Consider the following 22127-nt stretch of genomic DNA (forward strand, 5'->3'; position numbering starts at 1 on the left):
ATTTAGGGCTATGGTTGCTGTGGTGGAAAGATCCACTGCTCTTGCCAGCGAAAACTGGACTTGGTGCAGGCAATGTCTGTATCCTTGGTTAAGGGCAAATCCATTTTGATTGTTATGGACTAAGATTCTAATCAGCTTGGAATCACTTTGGTCAAACAGAGGTCAAAGGCTTGCCAAGTAGTTTGGCCTCTACACAGCAGTATGGTTCTTTGTCCTCGAACTTCCTGCAATAAGACCCAGACCCATCAGGGGGCTAATGAATATCCTCCTGTCCTCAGATCGACTTTTCGACCCATCCAGCTAACCACTGAAGAGAAAGGAAAGCTCCATACAATAGTGGTTATAGATACTGAGAGCATGTTGTTGTAAATAAAAGATCTTCTGTAGCCTAATGGTATATAAGTATATTGTAGATTTATTGATAAGATGACAGCTTCAAATAAGTTACTGGAAGATGTAAAGTCCAGGTGATGCCCCACTAGGAGCAGCCTCTCTCCTGCTCAGCCTGCACACTCCAACTGACATTAACAACCTCACCAGGCACCCATCATTCCACGACATCATCAATCATCCAACATTCCAGACATCTCCAAGCACACCAACACTCATTCTGGCTGAGCAGTAAGGAAGAGATACATAGGCAAGGGGAAAGGCAACAGTAGATCATAACACATGTCTACCACCTGCTGTGAATTTTCTTCGTTGTGCCACTTATACTGTTTGTCCAAGTGAGGCCAAGCACATGTCCTCTCTCTGTAATCACTGAAGTTACTCTCATGAAATGAGGCCTACTTGAAATCTACCCATGGTTCAAGATAACATTCAGCCAGGAACTAAATTAGAGTAGCCTATCCTGCCGGTCCTGCACTTTCCCATGTCCCTGGAACAACAGGGGCATGGGAATGATCTCAGCACTCCCTACTTAGCTTGATTTATGTAAATAAATAATGTTGAACATACCCGACAATACTCGTGTTTTGTCCAGAACCAGGGCATCAAGTGCACCATGCTGGTTCCCTAGCTTTCCCTGTGGGCCAGGGAGTTCTTCCCTGCAGCCGGAGCCCAGCTCCCATCCTTCTCCGCAAGCATATGTATATTTTGGCACTCGTCACTCAGGAAGGGAAACAGCTGGTGTGGCAGACTCCTGGCCTACTATGGTGATTGGAACTTATGAAGCCTCTGGCTCTGCCTTGTCAGGGGGGTTTGGTGCTTCCCATTCCAAGGTAAGGTCCTAATGTGACGATAAAAATTCCCTCACTTAAATATTATTAGCGTCTGTATATTTTTGATTTGATGCTCATCATAGTCTGACCCAAGACCAGCACTATCAAAAAATGAAAGGTAGATGGTAGATTCTGTTTTAGAGGCCACAGAGCATGCGGGCTGAAGGATTTCATTCATGGGGGCTGGAGACATTTGCCTCGGATGTCCTGGTGTTCATCCTACTACAGCTTTGCAAACTGTGCAAAGTACAGCTCCTTTAGGTGTTACTCTCACTGGTAGTTATGATGAGCATTTACAGTAACTAGCTTTTATGAAAAGAAAATTCTTTAATGGACTTTGAAAGGCAATGCCACAAACCACAAAATACAAGTACTGTGAGTCTCCGGCGCAGGGCCACCGTACCTAGGGCAAAGGTATCACTAGTGCTCACCTTGCCCCTCTTTTAAGGAAAGGGTAAGTCTGGTGTAGGTCTCAGGCACAGGTGCAATGCATCCCTATGCCTTATGGGAGGCTTTGACTAGGCCTCAGTACACATCATTCTGTGCTCTTCCTCCACTCCAGTTAGGGAAGATGAAATTCTCACAGGTGCAGTGGCCCTCAGCTCCCATCTCATGAGCCGATGCTGGTTGCGCAGTGAGTTGTGGAGGAAGTCACAGTCAGGATCACAAGCTGTCTTAAGAGGGTAGGCCTTTTTCTGGAAGGCAGTGATTTTGTGGAAAGTTGAAAATCATGGATCACTGCAGGGTCCTGCTTCCACATGTGTTGGCTGGCAAGTCAGCAGTTCTGCAGGCAGGTCCTTGGGTCCAGGCGGCGATGCTGTCTGCTTTTGACTATGAGTTTGGCTGGCAGCAGTTTGGCCACTTCAAGACGCTTTACAGGTTCAGAAATGGCATCACAGTCCAATCGGCACACTTCAGGTCAACTCCTCGGGCAGCCACATTCAGGGCTACCTTCTGAAGAGTGTTTCGGCACACTGTCAGTCCAGTGCAGCGATCTTGGTTACAGTCTGTTAGGTACAGGCAAGTGCCACAGACCTATCAACAGTCTATTTGACTGTGTGATCTTCTCAGGAACCTATCAGACAAGTGTCATGTATCCTTTGCTTCAGCAAGGGTGACTGACGCCAATTACAGGAGCACACTGGTCACACTCGGGGGACTCAGATGGATGGTCAGCTATGGAGTCCACAGCTTCTGGTCCGTGGTTGTAATCAGCTCTTCTGATAGGGTGGCTTACTCCTTCCCTCTTCTCTCTGGCTGGGCTCTTCTAGACGCTTCCTTAAAATCAGACTCCAGACAATGTCCCCTCATCTCTATAGAGCTGGCTGTCAGGTGGACACCAGTCCTGCTTGTACAGCAGTCCTCCGGGTACTTTGCGGAACACCACTCCTAGGTCAGAGAGAACTTTGAACTGGTAAAAATAGTGGATCAATAGCTTCTGCCTTTATTCAGGTGCAGCAGAAAGGTGATATGTACTCTATGTTTTCACTTCTCAGGCTGTCTTCCAGTCACCCTTTCTCTAGAGTGATGCTCCTTACAGCAGAGTTTTCTTCGTGCTGGAGCACCCAAAACAGAGACAAAAAGAAGTGTGAGTATTCACTGGTGGCTGCATCCAGGATATACAAACTATTAGCCCATACTCGAGAGTTCTTCCTTTCACTCTTTAGCAATTAGTCAAAACTGTCTATGGTGCCGCAGAGCCATTAGTAGCAAGTCCCCTGGGCCCCCAAAGGCCTGGTTTAAATGTTACCCGGTCCTGCGGTATGGCAATGTTTAACAGTCCAGCGAGTGCCCTCTCATTGGGTGCTCCCAAGTCTGAATCCTGTACGGCAAAGTCAAGCTGCCTGCGATGGACATGGCAGCACCCAGCAGCGCAGGCTTTTCCAGTCGAGCAGCAGTGCAGGTGGGTTTCCACTGATTGGAGCTGCTCTTGTTTGGCAGACACAAAAGGTATGTTCCTCTTCCCCCTAGCAGGTGGGGGTAAGTGTGATTCTCTAGCTCCCGACCGGAGCTCCGACGAGGTTACAACATCCTTGGCAGCGCCTCGGTGAGCCTCGGGGACTTGTCTTGGGGCAGATCACACTGTCCGGGCAGGTGATGACTCGAATCTGACTCTAATCCTATCAAAAGTGGAAACGGCAGCCCCTCCTGCCATATGGGGTTGCCTCGGTAATCACGGTTCGGGCACAGACTCTCCTTATGAGATCACCCTCCCGACGGCAGCCCCCTTGACATACTGTCGCTGATTTCAGCAGTCACATGTCCTGCGCAACTGGCCCAAACTCAGTTCAGTGGTGACCCCCTTCTGGCATACGGGATCACAGCAGTGAGATATAGTTCTTTCCGCCCAGCGCATCTGATACGGCTCAGAACAATGCGACCCTCTCCTGGCATACGAATGTCACACAACCAATACTGCACACGGGCTACAGCCCAATCCGTACACAGCCTCCCACCTTGCTAAGGGAGTCCTCATGCAGGGCTCCCAACTGGACTACGCTTCCTCCACTGCTCTCCTCTCCTTCACAGGGCATACTGGTATTGGCAAGCAGACAGGCAATGGTGGTCCAGGTTCCAGGGAAGGTGAACTTTGTGTCCTGGGTGATGTCCCTTCAACCTGCAGGGTGACTAGCAGGCCTGTGCCCCCATCCCTTGTCACAGGCAGAACAGTCCGTCTGGAAGCTTGGCAGATGGGCATTTTTGGGGACCTAACCTCCCCTTATTATAGTCCTTTTCCAGGCACAACATGTGATTTAGGTTATGATTCTTTCAAGTTTTATGTTGGGGTTATATATTCATTTGGCATTGTGTTGATCATTTTATGAATTACTTTGATCTTGGTTGAATATGAGTGAGAAATAATTCACCTATGGTTATAATACTAGATGTTGTTTAACTCCTGGTGAAGGCTGTAGCCTTCCACCACAGTGAAAGTAGCTCTTTGGCCCCCCCTGCTGGTCCAAGAAGACCACATTCTGTGAGACAGGCGGATATCATGGCGCACGCACATGATCCGTATTCGCCTATGACAAAGAAAGTCAGCTTAGGGATCCAGGCAATAGTACAGTGGGGACTCAGGGCAGGGGTACACGTCTTTGCCATGCAGAGGACCTTTCCATCCCAAAAGACGCCTCTCCCAGATCAGAACACCCCAAACAAATTCCTAGCCTAAAGAGGTTGGGTGGTCAGATAAGTAAAACTGTCTGGAAAGTCCATCATCATTCCTGTGGCTCAATGCGGCTCTGTTCTCCACTACAAAGTCTAACCCTTGCAGAGAAATAGACCATCAAAATAACTTGGGATTCTCCCTCTTAATAGCCAGCAACCACCTAAGTGGCTTATGATCTGTTTGCACCACAAACTCGGTGTTAAATAAATATGGGCGGAACTTAAGCAATGCACACACTATGGAAAAGCACTCATTCCTAATAGTGCCCCAGTTCTGCTCTCTGGGTAATAATCTCCTACTAGTAAAGACTACTGATCACTCTCTACATTTGTCATCCAGTTGAGCTAACACCACTCCAACTCCTTTGTCAGAGGCATCCATCTGTACATTGAAAGGCTGACTGTAGTCAGACGCTTTCAGTATTGGTGCAGTGCATAATGCCTTCTTCAGTTCCCCAAATGTCTTTTAACACTCGAAGTACTGGTGCTTCCCACCCAGCACTTCCGATACGATTGAGAACCATGCGGCCCTCTCATGGCATACAAGAGTTGCACAGCGATACTGCACAAGAGCAACGGGCGATCCGTGCACAGTCACACACCTTGCTCAGGGAGTCCTTGTGCAGGGCTCTTCACTGGACCTCGCTCCTTCCAACTCTCTCTTCTGCCTCACAGGGCATACTGGTTTTGGCAAGCATGCAGGCAACGGTGCTCCTTGACAGGTGATCTTGGTGTCCTGGGCAATGTCCCCTCACCCAGCAGGGAGACCAGCAGGACTTCCCCCCCAGTAAATGTCACAGAAAGAATTCTTGCAGAGCTTCCCCTTTTCACACAACCCGTTTGGCTGCATGACCAATGACACATTATTGCAGACTCATCCTGGCTTCTATAGTAATTTTCCAGACACCAAAGGTGATTTAGGGTCTGGGTCCTTGAAGTTTTTTATATTGGAATTCTGCTTCTTTTGAAGTGGACTCTTCTTCTTTTCTTCTTTCCTCATGAAACATCTCTGTTGCAGCAGGCATGACTCCAAAGCTGATTGACCCAAAACGGAATTCATGAGAGTGAGCAGAATTCACATCTGAATATCAGCCACAGTGAAACGTGCATCAAAAGGTTGGCTGGGTGTGCCCAGGCGTGGGTCCCTTGCTCAGTTTGCCTGGATTCAAGCTAGCCTGGCTGATGAGGGGTGTTACTCAGAAACTAGTCCCAGAATGCTTGTTTCCAGCTCAGGGAAGACTTGGCTTGGCAGTTAGGGCTGGACTGTTCCCATGAGGCGCAGGGTCAAGACTTATTTGCATATAAATGGGTCTGAACTGAGGTAGTGAAGTGAGCTGAAGAACGAAGATGGATTCAACCCAGATCTGTAACAGAGTGAGTTTCTGAAAAGTTTCAGCACTTCGTCCATCATCTCCTTGTGTTTGTTCCATCAAAAGGTTAATCCCTGGCTCCCAGCCCTAATCTTTATTATCCCTTTATGTTATGTTATGTTATGTTATGTTAATGGGACTTATAACGCGCACAGCTGCTCCAGCAAAGGAGCGTCATGGCGCTTGACAAGGTAACCACACAACACAACTAGCAGGCAGCAAACAGAACAAAGCTGACAGGCCTTAAGGAAATAGGAAGGTCTTGATGGCCCTACGGAATAAAAGGAGGTCATCCAGCACCCGTATCTTTAAAGGAAGAGAATTCCACAAGACCGCAGCCCGAACTCGGGAGCAGCGGCCTCCGGCTCGACAACGCTTAAAACGCGGAACTACTGCAAGATCATGGCCTAGGGATCTTAAAGGACGGGCAGGGACATACGAGGACAAAAGATTCCTAAGAATCGGGGCAGAAAGTCACTTAAGAATTTTATAGGACAGGCAGAGCACTTTAAATTGAATCCTCTGCTTGACCGGTAACCAGTGCAGGGAACGCAGAGTAGGGGCAGCGGAACAGAACCGGGGCAGACCCACCACAGCTCTGCCAGCCGCGTTCTGAACACGTTGCAGACAAGAGATCTCGGCCTGATTCACCCCTACTAGGAGGGAGCTTGCATAGTCAAGCCGAGAAACCACCGTCGCCTGCAGCACAAGCTGCCTAGTTGAGGCATCGAAGAATTTCAAGGCTGGTCTTAGACCTCGTAAGATGCCAAAACAGCAGGCGGCAGTCCTCTTAGTATGAGAGACAAAGCTAAGGGCGGAGTCTAGCCACACCCCGAGATGTTTTACCTCGGTTACCGGGGTCGGGGTGGTCCCAAGTTCCGGAGGCCACCATATGTCGCCCCAAAGTTCTGACTGCTTGCCGATGATCAGTATTTGTTTTTTTTGCGTTCAGCTGGAGACAGTTGGAATTCATCCAGCTGGCAAGGGCCCTCAGTCCATTCTGGAACCTAGGGGCATCCAGATCGGAATCCCCACTGAGCGTAACCGCCAGCTGAGTGTCGTCAGCGTATGAGACCATGGACAGGCCCCACTGCTTGACGACATCAGCCAGCGGCCCCACATATAGATTGAACAACGTGGGGCTCATCGAGGATCCCTGGGGAACCCCATGGTCCAGAGGATGGGATTTGGACTGGTAGGGCGGAATAGCCACGCAAAAGGATCGATCGGCAAGAAAAGAACGGAACCACTGGAGAGCGGTCCCTATGATGCCAACTTCTTCCAGGCGCTGGAGAAGAATCTGGTGAGAGACGGTATCAAAGGCGGCGCTAAGATCTAGTAAAACAAGCGCCGCCGTTTGACCCGAATCTAACACCATGCGCAGGTGTTCCACCATGGTAAGAAGGGCTGTCTCCGTGCTGTGGTCAGCACGGACACCTTTCTGCGTAGGGTCCAGGATGTTTGCCCGCAGAAGATGGTCCGAGAGGGCCCTGTTCACATGTGCTTCCGCAACTTTCGCCGGCCACGGAAGAAGCTATATCGGACGATGGTTCTCAGGTTTAAGAGGATCTAAACCAGGCGTCTTCAGAATGGGCGTGACCACCGCGTGCTTCCACTTGGTGGGGACCATACCAGAGGCAAGCGAAAGATTAATCAGAGAGCACACCGGTAGAAAATCAAAAGATGTCGGCTCCCTGAACAAAGTCGGTCTCAACGGATCTACTGGAGAACCAGACTTAGTATGCTGGGCCAATTGATTAAAGCTCTCAGGGAGTAAGCAAGGAAAAGTGTGCAGGACGAGATGTTCCGCGGGACTAGACGATGGTCCGATAAACAGTGTGGGGGTAGGGAAGGTACGGTGGATAGCTTGGACCTTCTCAAGGAAGAAGCTCGCCAAGGCCTCACAGTGTGAAATAGAGCAAGTGTCGCTAATGGGGGCCTTTTTAGCCATCAAATCTTTAAAAGCCTTAAAGATGGATTTAGAAGGGTTAGAGCTGTTACGGAACTCAAGAGAGTAATATGCAGCACGGGTTCTGCAGACAGCGCGATGGTAGGATTTAATAGTGGCAAGATATGACACTTTTTTACTAGTGTCATAGGTTTTCCGGCATTCTCTCTCAGCGCGTCTGCACGTGCTTTTTAACGCACGTAAGGATCCGTCGTACCAGGGACCTTGAGCCACATTTACTCTGAGTCACCGGAATGAGAGAATCCAGAGCGCGGGTAATCCACTCGCAGAAAAGATTGTAACCGTTTTCCACATTGTCAAACGGGCCGAGTGTGACTTCAGACAGAGTGCGATATAAATCCTCAAGTGTAAGTTTATTCCAGTGTCGTCTAGGGACGACTCTGACCATAGGTTTGGGAGGGTGCTCATGCAGAGGACACTCGATCTTTACCAAGAAATGATCAGTCCAGGCAAGAGGGGTAGAGGATAAAACCCTGGCCTCCGATAGGTTCGTAAAGAAAGGGTCCAAAGTGTGCCCTCCCTCGTGGGTGGGGCAGGTGACGAGTTGAAGCAGTTGAAAGGCCTCCAAGTCTGCCAAAGTACTGCTAACAGCAGGAGTTGTCAAATTCTCAAAATGGAGGTTCAAGTCCCCTAAAATAGAGAAATTCGCACATCCTACAGCCAGCATACTTATAGCCTCTGGAAGGGCCTCCCTAAACGCAGCGTCACTACCCGGAGGACGGTAGATCAGCATGCCAGAGAAAGAGAACTGGGGGCTGATAGAGATTTGGAAGGACGCACTTTCACAGCCTGCAATTATGAGCTCCATCTCTCTTCCTGAGATGTATCCAGGCCTCTATATCTGAATCAAAGACCAACCTCTTGAAGGAAGTATCTCTCTTCCCTCCAGTGTGTCCCTCCCAACTCATAGGAATGCAGCATTGCAGAAACCTATCTCAGGGTAGTCCTTTCCTCCTCGTGTCTTCACCAGGCAGGACTGGGCTTCCCAAAATGGAACCCAGGGTCCTCCATATAGTTCAACCTTGCATGCACATTTACTCAGTGTACACTCAGAGCACACTTACTGACCAGCACAAATATCAATATGCATTGTACCATTGCATTTACACATGCATTCGGCACACACACACACACACACACACTCAGTCTGCATGCACTTTCAGTACTGAAGCTTTCATAAATTCAACCAGGGTGTGATTATTTAGAAACACACAGACTTTCAGCGCACACAATCACTACGTGTGCGCAGCACCCTTCACCCTTCATGTATTTTACTTCACACAAGCATACACACATCCAGGACATGCTTTCCCTGCGCACACACTGCATATCTCTACATCTCTTATGTAATGTATTCCTCTTTGGCATACATACACCCAGTACATGTACTAACCACACATGCACTTCATTGTATTGCTCCATCCCTGTACTGAACCCTTCCCAGGCGCACATGCAACCAACCCAGAGTCACTTCTCCTGCGCTGCACAGCACTCCTTATCTACCTGATGTCAGCCAATGGTGAGTTAATCACACAGCTACAGGACTTTTTAAAAGGTCAGTGAAAATGTAGGCTTCACTCCAGTGTCAAAGGATAAAAGAGTACTCTTTACTATTACTAATGCTACCACCAACCATGTGTTGCCTAACTCCTGGGGAAGGCTGTAGCCTTCCACCACTATGAGGGTAGCGCTTTGGGTGCCTCTCCCGGTCCAATAAGACTGCAATCCATGAGACCGGCCTATGTCATGGCTCACATATATGATCCCTCTTCACCTGTGACAAAAAAGTCCGCATTAAGCACCAAAACAAGTCTACAGTAGGGCACTCAGGCATGCAGAGGACTTTTCTGTCTCCCAAACTTCTAGTGTCTGGAAGACCAGCTTCACATCCATCTTGTGCACATGAAGAGGCCAATGGAATCCGCAGGCCTCCTTCAATCTGGTTCACTTACACACCTTTCATGTGTGTGTTAGTCAAATTGCACAATCCACTGAAATATTCTTGTGTGGGGACGTTAGCGTTAGGATTCGGGATAGCCTCTAGTAGCAGAACTTTACTGGAGGTAGTCAGTAGCTCTACCTGCCTTGACCGAGATACAGAGATAAAAAGTTCTGGTCACGACTACTTTTTCACAAAAAAACAGTATGCCGTTACCACTGCTGTATTACCAGTGCTTAATTTGATCCTGCGGTTTCCGGTGCTCAGCACCGGCACTTAATTGTCAACACCGACGCTTGTGACAGTCTGCCACAAGGTGGTGCTGTCGGGCTAATTTAGAGATGACAACAAGAGTTAACTATTGATTTAATATACATAAAAAAACGTATTATTACCTGCCGCTCAAGCTATTCTTATAGCTTTGAGGACCTGAAATAGTCTGAATTGTTATACTTGTAAGAGTGTAATGGTTAGTAATTGTGTTATTACTATCATTGGCAGCTTCGCAAGGACAATGTGGGGTACAAACTGCAGAGGCCTCCTGAAGAGAGCCTTAGCGCTTATTTTCTTGCGAATTAAGCACTGTAACTCCTGCTAGAGATGGTAGTCCACTGTTGCAAAGGAGAGCACCTTTCACTTTTAGGCCTGCACTTACTCAAGGGACAGTCTTAGTCCTCTCTGCAAAAAGTTAAATAAGCATGAGTCTGGAACACAAATCCAAAAGCCTTGATACCAAATACTCACAGTTGGGAAATGAGGGCAGAGGAGATTCCTGTCCCAACACAAGGGATTTCGATTTAGGTTGCAGGTTTACCTAGAATCTAATAATCTTTAACCAGGGTTGCTGATAGCCTATTCTCTGTTCATATGTAAACAATTTAGCACTTCCTCAGGTATCGGTTTTATACTTTTCTCTATATGATATGTAATTGTTTTTAGTGTCTTTATTTTCTAGGTGCAAATTGCAATGGATGGTTATATTTCTCTAGCTCTAAATCAAAAGAGGGAAGGCAGAGCGAGGTATTTTGCCGAGGTCCTAAACCCTAGCTCTTCCCAGGAGACCGTTCACTATTTATCAACATTGGGGTAGTTCCTCCTCTGCCAAATGGTCACGGATAGTCGAACCAGATGGCTTTGATATGTGTTGCAGAAAGATCTGATGATCAGATCTTGGTGCCCTCACACACCTGTTAGGTTGTCATGCTTCATCATTAGGCGGTCCTTGTCTGGCTGGTGCTGCAATGCCTGACGGGCCTTGGGGCTTCTTTATCAGAGATCTTTTGATCTGGAGATGCCGTATAGATGAATGCAAGTGAGGGAAATAAGTGAGTGTGGTGAGTGAGTGGTGACTAAAATAGGCTCTGGTAACCTAACAAATTCTTTATAGGGAAAGGGTAGCAGGACTAAGTAAAAGCAGTGGTACTATCATGTGGTCTTGAAGTACCAGGATAGCTTCTTGTCAGGTGTGGTCGTGGTGAGAAGAAAGAAAGTTTTTTTTCTTTTTCTTTTTGCTCCAGCGTTGTAGGAGAGGCGACTCACTTGCTCCCAATCCAAGAATCCAACACGGATCTCGGAGAAATCATTTCCTAATAAAGAGCTAATTAATGAGCTCATTTAGTACACGTCCCTGGTAGACTAATTCCCAGGCGTCTCAGGCGAGAATTATTGGGTCCTATGTGGACTCCTCGACATCACAATAAAAAAATGGATGTAGATAAGAACAGTAGAGGCTACTTCTCACCATTACCACAGGCTGTTCTCTTTGCCCAGTCCTGATGTAGACCCGGGGTGGTGATTGTGAATTACACACATAATGGGTTGAAACGTCGAAGATAATATCTGTTATTCCTAACCTGCCAAGCTCTTTTTACTTCTGATGTAAAAAGGACATCATCTTGGACAGACATCTGTTTCTTTGGGATACACTGAATGAGAGCTGTTAATGTAACCATTGTACTTGTGTATATGTCAACTATGTTTAGGTCTACAAGTTTTATGTTCTCTTGCTTTTGCATGGTTTCTGCCCTTGTTAATTATTGTATGTGTCTCAACAGTCCTGTGTGATTTTTCTGTTACTTTGTCCCTCACTTTACGATATATGATTGATAATATACTGTATTTTCAAACTCTATTGTGATGGTGTCCTATAATATGTGTTCCGCACCGAGGCGCGATTGATTTGCCAGGTCAATAATAGTACTTGGGAGTAATTAGTGCTTTTGTTAAAGAAACATAACCTCCCCCATAGAACCAACTGTTGTTGCATACTACTAGATTTCCCGGGTTCTGGCGGATACTGGATCACCCCATTACTGTTAATGGTCTATAGATATCCCTTATAGCCTTGCTCTTTGCTTCTGCAGTTAAAGATAAAATGTGTTTTCTGTTGCAGCAACTTTTTACAGACCTGGTGAGCGGAGAGGTGTCCGCAGAGCTGGCCGATGATGTCCGGTCAATGGACAGTATGATCACAGAGCTCCAGGAAATGAGCAACCAGCTGAGAAATCAATACTGAGATCAAGAGGGACTCACGTCCAGGACAGCATTTGTTTTGTTTTCTAAAACATGTACTGACTACAGCGCCTATCATGAAAAAATAATATTCTTCATAATAAATATTAGTTTTATACTCTACGACTTCGTCTTTTTCCGTGATTTCGTGTCCATGCCTCGTAAGCTCCCAACAATTATTCACAGACATGCAAATTTCGTTTTTTTGTAGGTCAAGTAATTTTGATCAGATTTTTAAGGAGAACAAGAGATTCATGTAACAGAAATAGGTAAAGAGGCGCTTGTTGGACATAACCTCAATATGAAAGTTATACCAGTTATTAACTAGGTACATCAACAATATACTGTAACTAAAATGTTAATCCGGCGAGACATGCATTTCTGAAGAAGAGCTAAGCATTATTTTTTAATAAAATATGAATACAAAGCAACAGTTTCATCTAGACATAAGAGGAAAGTCTAGAAATTAGAAAGAAAAATAGTGGGACAAAATATGCTGGCATTGTGTGGTTTTGATATTGTGCATGCCAGTGAAATGACATTAATCATGCCAAAATGTACTAACCAAAAATTCATTGTCCCAAAATAATTTAAAAAGTAACCATCTACTGCATTTTCAAGGAATGACAGGACACGTTATATTAGGGCAGTGTATGGCACAAACATGAGCAGCATGCGATTAGTTATGTAATTGTTCAAATTGAAGTGGTGTTTCAGGGTGTTCCTCAACAGAGAGATATTTTGTAAGTTATTACTATCTATTGTGGTTTAAAAAAGACTATCACACATTCTCTGCAACATTAATGGTGTGTCTGGAACAAATGAATAAAATATGCATTATTATGGGGGAACCTGTTTAGAAACTAATGTGGAATCTTGGTTTGGAGGGAGAGCGCAATTCCTCACAAGGAGGTTTTTGTGTGTTTATTTTAAGCAGAATTTTTAGACATTGTGGAACTGCTTAACCCCTTAAGTGCTGCCGTCGGCCAACGGTCGTCACGGGCACTACCTCCCCAGTGCTGCGCACGACCGTTGGACGTCCAGTTCAGCACCGGATAATGGACAGCGCAGCACTGGGGAGGTTTGTTTACTAGCTTTAAAGGGGTTAAAATTGAAACTGTTGAAGAAACTTTCTAAAGATAATTGTGAATGCTGTTATACACCTTAAGACTTTCTCGTTTAAGTTCTAAAATTCAAAGCGGCTTTTTTTGGCACAGTTTGTTCGATGAATTCTGAAGCTAACAAAAGATGATAGCATTATAGATGAACATTTTAGATTATTTTGAATTAGCTCAAAAAGCAACTATTAAAATGACCTTGTAATGTTAGATTCAAACTTAGGTTTAATCCAATGACATGCACACAATGAAATGTGATTTAGGATACATATATTCAATAAAATCATTTAAAAGCAAGCAAATGCGCTGTCACCCGGACAGAATGCTGTCAAGGTGCAAAGCAATTTTTTTTTAATGAACAGTAATTTACTTGTATGTAACGTTCTCCCTTTGCAAAGACAGCAGTTACAGCACCCACAGAAAACGTGACATAATTTTTGAGAATATTAGCATTCCTATCTCATTATAAAAGTGTACACAAAATGAAATATTTTTATCATATTACCTTCTCCTCATTCCCCTCCATACTACTGTACGCTTAGTGACTAATGAGTGGCCACACAGCAGGTTTTTTTATGTCTTATGTCTTTCCTGGTTTAATCTAAGGTTTTGGTCTAGCACTAAGCTAGATGCAGTTGAATTAGACCTCAAGAAATCCCATAGCCCCGTACGGATGCAGAGACAAGGCATTCCCTCATTTGACTGGGACCTCACCCCAATGCAAATGAGAAAAACCTAACTTAGGTTTGCAGTGGCTTAGCCTGCGTGGCTCATATTACAGAAGGGGCCACCGTGCACTGTCTGCAAAGGAGTGGAGCAGAGCATTGGGCTACCAGTGTAAGGTCTCTCGCAACGCCCGGTTCCAATATTTTTAGCATAATATATTGCCCAGAGCCTATTGAGCACCGCCCAGATTGCAATGAATATACCCACAGTACCTTAGATGAAGCACATTGTGGATTTTGCATGCATAGAAAATATAAGCTCAGATAATGCATGGGGATGGAACAGGATAATCTTCACCAGGTTTGGAAGATAGTAGGTCAGATGGGACATGAGGGCGTTAGTTTTCCCTGTATGGCAGACTCACTCAAATGATGCCCAGAGGCAAGGTCGCTTTGGGCTTCTTTTTTGGGTTTGGTTTCAAATTACTCAAAAATAGTATCCCTGGCCCTATCATTACCCTTCTCCCCAGTTACCCCACCCTACTTTGTTTTGATTAGGAACACGTTTCATGTTGGGAAATATCATACTCGTACCCTATAACATTAGTCAGTGGGGCTGCAATAGTGAGGCATTTAGAATACTACTTTGCATGACTGCTCTTCAAAAGTTTCCAGATCCAATCTGATGCCTGAGGATTATTCTAAGGAAAGGAATCTGCGGCTAGATAGAGACTCTACTAAATAAGGTATCTGAAAAAAACACATTAGTGTTAGATTCCTCACCTTAGAATATCCCCAGGCGTCAGACTGGATCCTGAAAGTTTTCGTGAGCAGTACCCTTGGGCGTCGGTAGGCGTCGTCTGCGGCTCCACGTCCATCGTCAGGATGACGTCGTCGGAGTACTTAGACAACGCCCTCGCGCGCTGACGTCAGTTCTTCTTTTTTCCGCGCCAGCAAGCGCAGATCCGGGAAGAGCAGTACTCTAGTCCTTTTTTGACTAACTTTTTGATCTATTTGGGATCTCTTTTTCAAGTCGACTTCGACTCCTGGTGCCGTAGGGATGCCTGGCTTTAAGCCGTGCGACGCCTGTCACTGCCTGATGTCGGTGACCGACCCCCACCATCGGTGTCTCTACTGCCTCGGGCCGACCACGACGACAAGTCGTGCCCCCACTGCCGGGCCTTGAAGTCCAAAGCTAGGCGGGAGCGGTCCGGCAAGCTACTCGAGCTCCGGCAGTCGGCTCCGCGCCGCTTGAGGTCCCGGTCGAGGAGGAAGTCGAGGGACCGGTCGCAGAGCCACAGTCGTCGCTCGACGAGTCATCGTCATCACTCGTCAGTCTCCAAGTCCTCCGGTAAGTCGAGGCACTCTAAGAAAAAGTCGAAGAGGCGTCATCGCTCTTCTGACTCCCCTTGCGCGACGCAGCTGAGGGTTCGGGTGACACCGCCCACGCGTCTCCATCGGAGCCGCCATCGCCGCCTCCAGGCCCATACCCTGCAGTCCCTGGCCTGCGAGCGACGCCGGAGGAGATTCGTGACTTCCTCATGTCCATGAGGACTCACTTCCCTCCGTTGAGGCCTGCTGGCGCGCCTTCGGGCCCCGCAGTCCGACTGGGGGCCTGAGTGGGCCGGTGGCTCCGGCCCCGGCGGGTGCTTCGGCCCCGGCGCCGTCGGCGACTTCGGGCCCGACACCGTCGGCCCCCGTGGGATCCGCGCCCGGATCCCGGTCGCCGCTAGTTGGCCTTACGACTCCTCCGCGGGCACCAACCCCATTGGTGTCGCTCCCGGTGCCGTCCTCGGACGACGTCGACCCCGGTTTCAGCCCCGGTCTGGGTCTGGCGTTGGACCGGCTCCGCTCGGCGCTGTCACCGGCGTCGATGGGTGAGGCCTTCACCTACGATCCGGCTCCGTCATTCCAGCCTGTATACCAGGACACGGATGAAGGGGAGGACTGGGAGGGGTCTGAGGACCCTCTGGCACAACAGTGCCAGATGAGCCAGGACTGGGCAGATGAGCTAGGGGAGGCCAGTGGTTTGGACACTTCGCCCGACACTGGATTCATCTCTCCTCCCTCCCTGGCTACGGAGGAGGGTGCAACCTATGGTGTGGTGTCATGCAGGGTGGCCAAGGCCTTGGCTCTTGAGCTCCCTGCTGCGGCCGTGAGGACTAACCTCCTCACTGAAGTGCTTCAGCCACCAGTAAGCTCCTCGGAGCCTCTGCTGCCGTTCAATGAGACACTCATGGACGTTCTGATGGGCACCTGGTCCAAGCCCTCAACAGTGCCCCCTGTGGATCGGAACGTGGCCCGACGCCACAGCCCGGCTCCGGGCGACCCTAGCTTTCTGTCCGTACACCCCACCCCCGACAGCCTGGTCATCCAGGCATCTACGTCCCAGACCGCATTCCCGATTGCTCCCCCGGATCGGGAATCCAAAAGGTTTGATCAGTTTGGCAAGAAACTGTTCTCCTCACTAAGTTTGGGGTTGCAGACTATCAACACTGCTTGCCTTTTGGCCGTTATACCCACTCCTTGTGGGACACGGTTACGGACGTGCTGCCCCAGTGCCCGGAGGAGGCCCGGGCCTGGCTCGCCCAAGCCCTTTCCGAGGGGCGGGATGCTGCACGTTATTCTATCAGGTGTGGACTAGATACCATGGACTCGCTGGGAAGGGCGATTTCCACGATGGTGGCGGATTGCCAATTTCTCGGGCGATGTCCAGGCCACACTCATGGACATGCCCTTCGATGGCCGTCGCCACTTTGGTGACAAAGCCGACAGTGCACTTGAGCATTTCAAAGACTCCAGGGCTACGGCCAAGTCCTTGGGCCTGTCTGGCCAGCACCAGCAAACTTCTGCTTTTCACCCCTTTCGTGGCCAAGGAAGGGGCACCCCCACACGTCTTGCAAGCCACAGGCCGCAGAACCAGCCTCAACGTGGCCACGGAAGTGGTAACCGCTGTGGCGGTGCCGGGGGACAGTGGCGAGGCCAGTCCACATCCGCTCCCGCAGCATCTGCCTCAAAGCCTTCCTAGTCCGAGCTTTCAGGCCCATTCCACGCCAGTGGGGGGCAGGGTCCGCCATCACAGCGCGTTCCTGGGATAGAAGTAGGACGTGGTTGCTATTCCCACTACTTTCTGGTACCCAAGAAGGGCAAAGGAGGCCTACACCCTATCTTGGACCTCCGGAGTGTCAACGGCTTCCTCCGAAAGGAGAAGTTCAAGATGCTGACTTTGGCTCAGGTTCTAGCTACCCTGGAGACTGGATGGTAGCGTTGGACTTGCAGGACGCTTATTTCCACATCCCCGTTCCGCCGGCCCACCGGCGGTTCACGGTAGGCCACGAGCACTTTGTTTACCGTGCTCCACTTCGGCCTTACCAGCGCCCCTCGGGTGTTCACGAAAGAGATGGCGGTGGTCGCAGCCCATCTGCACAGGTCAGGAGTTTCAGTCTTCCCCCTATCCCGACGATTGGTTGTTGAAGGCAGACTCGCCCCCAACAGTCGTCTCCCACCTCCAGACTACGGCCGACCTCCTGCACTCGCTGGGGTTCTCCATCAACGTGCTGAAGTCACACCTGTGCCCGCCCCTCTCAGAAGCTCCTTTTCATCGGAGCGGTTCTGGACTCGGCGCAGTTTTGGTTTTATCTCCCCGAACAGTGGGTTTGGGATATTGAAGCTCTGATTCCGATCTTTCAGCCTTTATCCCGAGTTTCTGTCAGATTGACGCTGTGGCTCCTGGGGGCTGATGGCCTCCTGCATCCTTCTGGTGCATCACGCAAGGTGGCGATGCGGGCTCTGCAGTGGGACCTGAAGTTTCAGTGTGCACAGCATCAGGACAACCTGTCCGACCACGTCCTGATCTCGGAGGGCACTGCGAGTCAGTTGCAGTGGCGGCTCACGAACCACGATTGGGTCAGCGGCAGATCCCTACCCCAACCGGAGCACGCAGTGGTGACGGACGCGTCCCTCCTGGGATGGGGGGGCCACATGGGAGAGGCGGAGATCAGAAGCCTCTGGTCTACGGCGGAGTCCTTGCTCCATATCAACCTTCTGGAGCTGCGGGCGATCCGACTTGCACTGAAGGCATTTCTTTCCTCTGTCCAGGGAAGTGTAGTGCAGGTGTTCACGGACAACATCACCGCCATGGGCTACTGCAACAAACAAGGCGAGGTGGGGTGGGGTCGTGGACCATTTGTCAGGAAGCTCTGCGCCTCTGGACATGGCTGGAACACCAGGGCGTCACCCTGGTGGTTCAACATCTGGCAGGTTCCCTGAACGCCAGGGCAGACGAACTCAGCCGGCGGTGCATGATGGATCACGAATGGCGTCTGAACTCGGACGTGGCACAAGGTCTCTTTCAGCAGTGGGGAGAGCCTTGGTTAGATCTATTCGCCACTGAAGAGAACGAGCAATGTCATCAGTTCTGCTCGTTGGAATTTCCAAGGCATCGCTCAGCGATGCTTTTCGTCGCGAGTGGAGCTGCGGTCTGTTGTACGCCTTTCCGCCTATACCACTTCTGCCCAGAGTGCTGAAGAAGATCAGGCGAGACCGGGCCCAAGTTATCTTTGTAGCTCCGGACTGGGCACAAAGGTACTGGTATCCCGAGCTACTCAGCATGTCAGTCGATCCCCCGATTTGTCTGCCTCTTCAGGAGGACCTTCTGTCGCAGCAGCAGGGGACGGTCCTCCACCCGAACCTGTCCAGTCTCCACCTACATGCGTGGAGATTGAGCGGCGGCAGTGGAGGCCATTTGACTTGCCTCCTGAAGTCTGTGATGTGATTCTGGCAGCCAGGCGTCCCTCCACAAAAATGGTATACACCTGCAAGTGGAACAAATTTGTGGGATGGTGCACAGCATAGGCTGTGGATCCACTCTTTCCCCCTTTCAGAGGTTATCCTCTTTCTTCTTTCTCTTGCCCAGCAGGGCTCTGCTCTGGGCACTATCAAGGGCTACCTCTCGGCCATTTAAGCCTTCTTAAGACTTCCTGAACAGCCTTCTCTTTTCAAGTCCCCTGTTGTAAATAGATTCTTAAAAGGCACCACACACATGTTTCCTCCTGTTTTCTTCGTGGTGCCTCAGTGGGACTTGAATCTTGTATTAACGTATCTGATGTGCGCTCCCTTTGAGCCACTTCATAACTGTCCTCTTTGTCTTCTAACACTTAAAACTGCATTCCTGGTTGCCATCACCTCTGCCAGGAGAGTGAGTGAGCTCCAGGCTCTATCTTCTAAACCTCCTTTCCTCTCTGTCCATCCGGACAAGGTTGTTTTGAGGACTCGTCCTTTTTTCCTGCCCAAGGTGGTCACAGCCTTTCATATCGGGCAGTCCATCACCTTTCCCACCGTCTTTCTGCCTCCCCATCCCTCGAAAGAGGAAGAGAGGCTCCACCGTCTGGACCCAAAACGTGCGCTCTCCTTCTATCTAGATCTCACACGCCAGTTCCGGGTGGACGACCAGCTCTTTGTTGGTTACGTGGGCGCTAAGAAGGGACGGGCGGTGCACAAGCGGACCATCTCTCGGTTGGTCGTCTTGTGCATCAAGGTTTGCTACTCTTTGGCGAAAAAGGAGCCTCCTGTTTGGCTATGCGCCCATTCCACTCAGGGCACGGTGGCTACTACTGCTCTGGGTCGGGGAGTCCCCTTGCATGACATATGTCAGGCAGCGACGTGGGCCTCGCTGCACACGTTTGCTAGGCACTACTGCCTGGACATCCAAGTCCGGAGAGATGGCTTTTTCGGCTGTTCCATTCTCCAGGACTTTCTGGTGTGATCTTGGTTCACAGACCCACCACTGTGGTTGGTATTGCTGGGTTATCTATTCTAAGGTAAGGAATCGAACACCAACGTGTTTCTTTCAGATGCACAAGTTACTTACCTTCGGTAATGATATATCTGTAAGAAACATTAGTAAGTGTTAGATTCCCTACCGCCCCACCCATCCTCCCCGTTCTGCGAACCGATATCTAGGGTTAAGGACATCAGGGCCCTAGTTTCATGGCACCAGTGTCAGTTTATATCATGGCTCTGCGTTCCTGGCGCGAAAAGCTACGTACAGAACTGACGTCAACGCGTGCGGGCGGCGTCTAAGTACTCTGACGACGTCATCCCGGCAATCACGACGGACGCGGAGCCGTAGACGACGCCTACCGACGCGCAAGGGTACTGCTGACGAAAACTTTCCGGATCCAGTCTGACGCCTGGGGATATTCTAAGGTAAGGAATCTAACACGAACTAATGTTTCTTACAGATATATCGTTACCGAAGGTAGGTAACATGTGCGTTAATGAAGGTAAGTAACTTGCTTATTAGTGCTCTTAATCTACAATGCTCCAGGAAATAGAAGGCACAGACTGTTTGCCACTTTGTAACTGGTTAAATCAACATAATATAAATTAGCTCTGAAGTCTAATGATTACAGCAAGCTGAGGGTGGGCTATGTGTATGCACAATTGCCTAGGTGCAACCTAATTCAATAACTGAATGAGCAAGGTCAAATTGATGCATGGCTAGGCAGAACAATACCTATGAATGTGCCAGGGTAAAAGCCTACAAAACCTTAACTCTGACATTTGTTATGTATCTCAGGTGATATGTGGACTTAAAAAACAGGTACCAGTAGAAGAAAGCTTAACTCCATGACAAAACCTTACTTGTAAACCCAAAGGTTGATTCTATGCAGTATTCCTTTCACATATTTGTATCTAAATTGAGTAGGCAGCTTTACATAGATTATAAAAGAAAAATCATCACTTTTAGTGCTACATAAGGAATATAAAGGAAAAAAACACAATCTACTGGTTTGGTTTAATTGTTGAAGGGCAAGCCCTAGTTAGTCGGCCATCTGATGAATATTTTTTTGACTTTGATATACCGATTGTTTACATCTCACTGTTAATGACACAAACACTAGCTTAAGTGACTGTAACTGTTCTCTACATTCACAAAAAGTGCTCTCAATACTCAAAGAGAATGAGGTAAAACGAAATTGAATGGCAGCTCAAGGTGTAACTAATCTGAGTCTAGAAGCTATTGTTCGCCTCCTCCCCTCCAAACCCTTCGAGGCACTGCCACGGCACAGCCAAAGTGTTCCACTAACTCTCTATGTGACATTCATATATGAGCTTAATGTCTGCCAGTGTCTGGCTTGGGAAGATACAGCGCAATGAGAATTAAAACAAGTTTTGTGCAGGCAAAACCTAACAAGCATTTGCAATGCAATCGGTTTCGCCTTTGGGATCTTATATGTATTTAGCTATGTAGCACATTAGCCTACGGGTGCTCATGGAAGACAATTTCTATGGACTGGAATCTAAAGAATGCTAAAGTGATTATGGTATTTTACTGACCTCTGCTGGTTGTTTTCTATCAAGAAAGTTAAATAGAGTCAGTTGCCAAATTTTTTTTAAAAAGAAAGTCCCTAAGCAGAAAGCAATTCTGGTATTTTACTGACCGCTGCTGGTCGTTTTCTATTAAGACAGTTAAATTGTAAACTGTTATAATGAAGATATCTGTAAAAGTGTTCCCTAATGGACTAGCGCGATTCTGCGCATTGAAGGATGAATATATTGCTTCACAGTTGTGTGTCACATTATGTCTATACTGCAAGTCTTGAATTACTGAAAAGTTATAATCTATGAAGTACTACTCAATACTGTAAATGCTACACCCTTAAAACCCCATAAAGTTTGTATTAAAAAAAAGACAGTTAAATTGAGGCAGTTGAACAAAAAAAAGTCCCTAAGCGGAAGCTGACAAGTCCTAGGGCTGATCTCCAGACCCACGAATTACATACACATGTAAGTATATACTAAAGTATATACAAGAGGTCTCGAATGCTCAACCTAAAAAGGGAGACTCGTTGGTTGCCCATAGAGAGGTCAAATGAGACATAATTTCGGTCTAATTTGTCTGCTGCTTTTATTTATACTCTCCATATCTTTAACATAGAGCATAAAAACATTTATCAACAGAACTAAACGACCCCCAACACCTGTCACTGTTTTAGACCATATCCTCCTTTATGACTTATGAACAATCATTTAAACAAAACATGTCTTCAAATCTAGAACATTGTACATTTTTTATAACTGTATTCCCGTCTTTGGATGCAAAACGTTGTTTTACTACTCTTACGAAATGTATGTTCCATACCTTCTAAAATCTTCTTGA

At 48.1% G+C, this 22127-nt stretch overlaps 1 protein-coding gene across 2 annotated transcripts in view; it reads left to right on the forward strand.

The window, feature by feature from the left end:
* TTC27 (tetratricopeptide repeat domain 27) overlaps positions 1-12303 on the forward strand; it is a 1731040-nt gene extending 1718737 nt beyond the window's left edge. For both annotated transcript variants that reach the window (XM_078648753.1, XM_078648752.1), the window contains exon 20: positions 12062-12303. In XM_078648753.1, coding sequence (XP_078504879.1) covers positions 12062-12184 — 123 coding nt within the window. In that variant the 3' untranslated portion in view covers positions 12185-12303. The remainder of the gene's footprint in view (positions 1-12061) is intronic.
* The last annotated feature ends 9824 nt before the right edge of the window (positions 12304-22127 follow it).

Source organism: Lissotriton helveticus, chromosome 6 (assembly GCF_964261635.1).
Source record: "Lissotriton helveticus chromosome 6, aLisHel1.1, whole genome shotgun sequence".
Classification (NCBI taxonomy): Eukaryota; Metazoa; Chordata; class Amphibia; order Caudata; family Salamandridae; genus Lissotriton; species Lissotriton helveticus.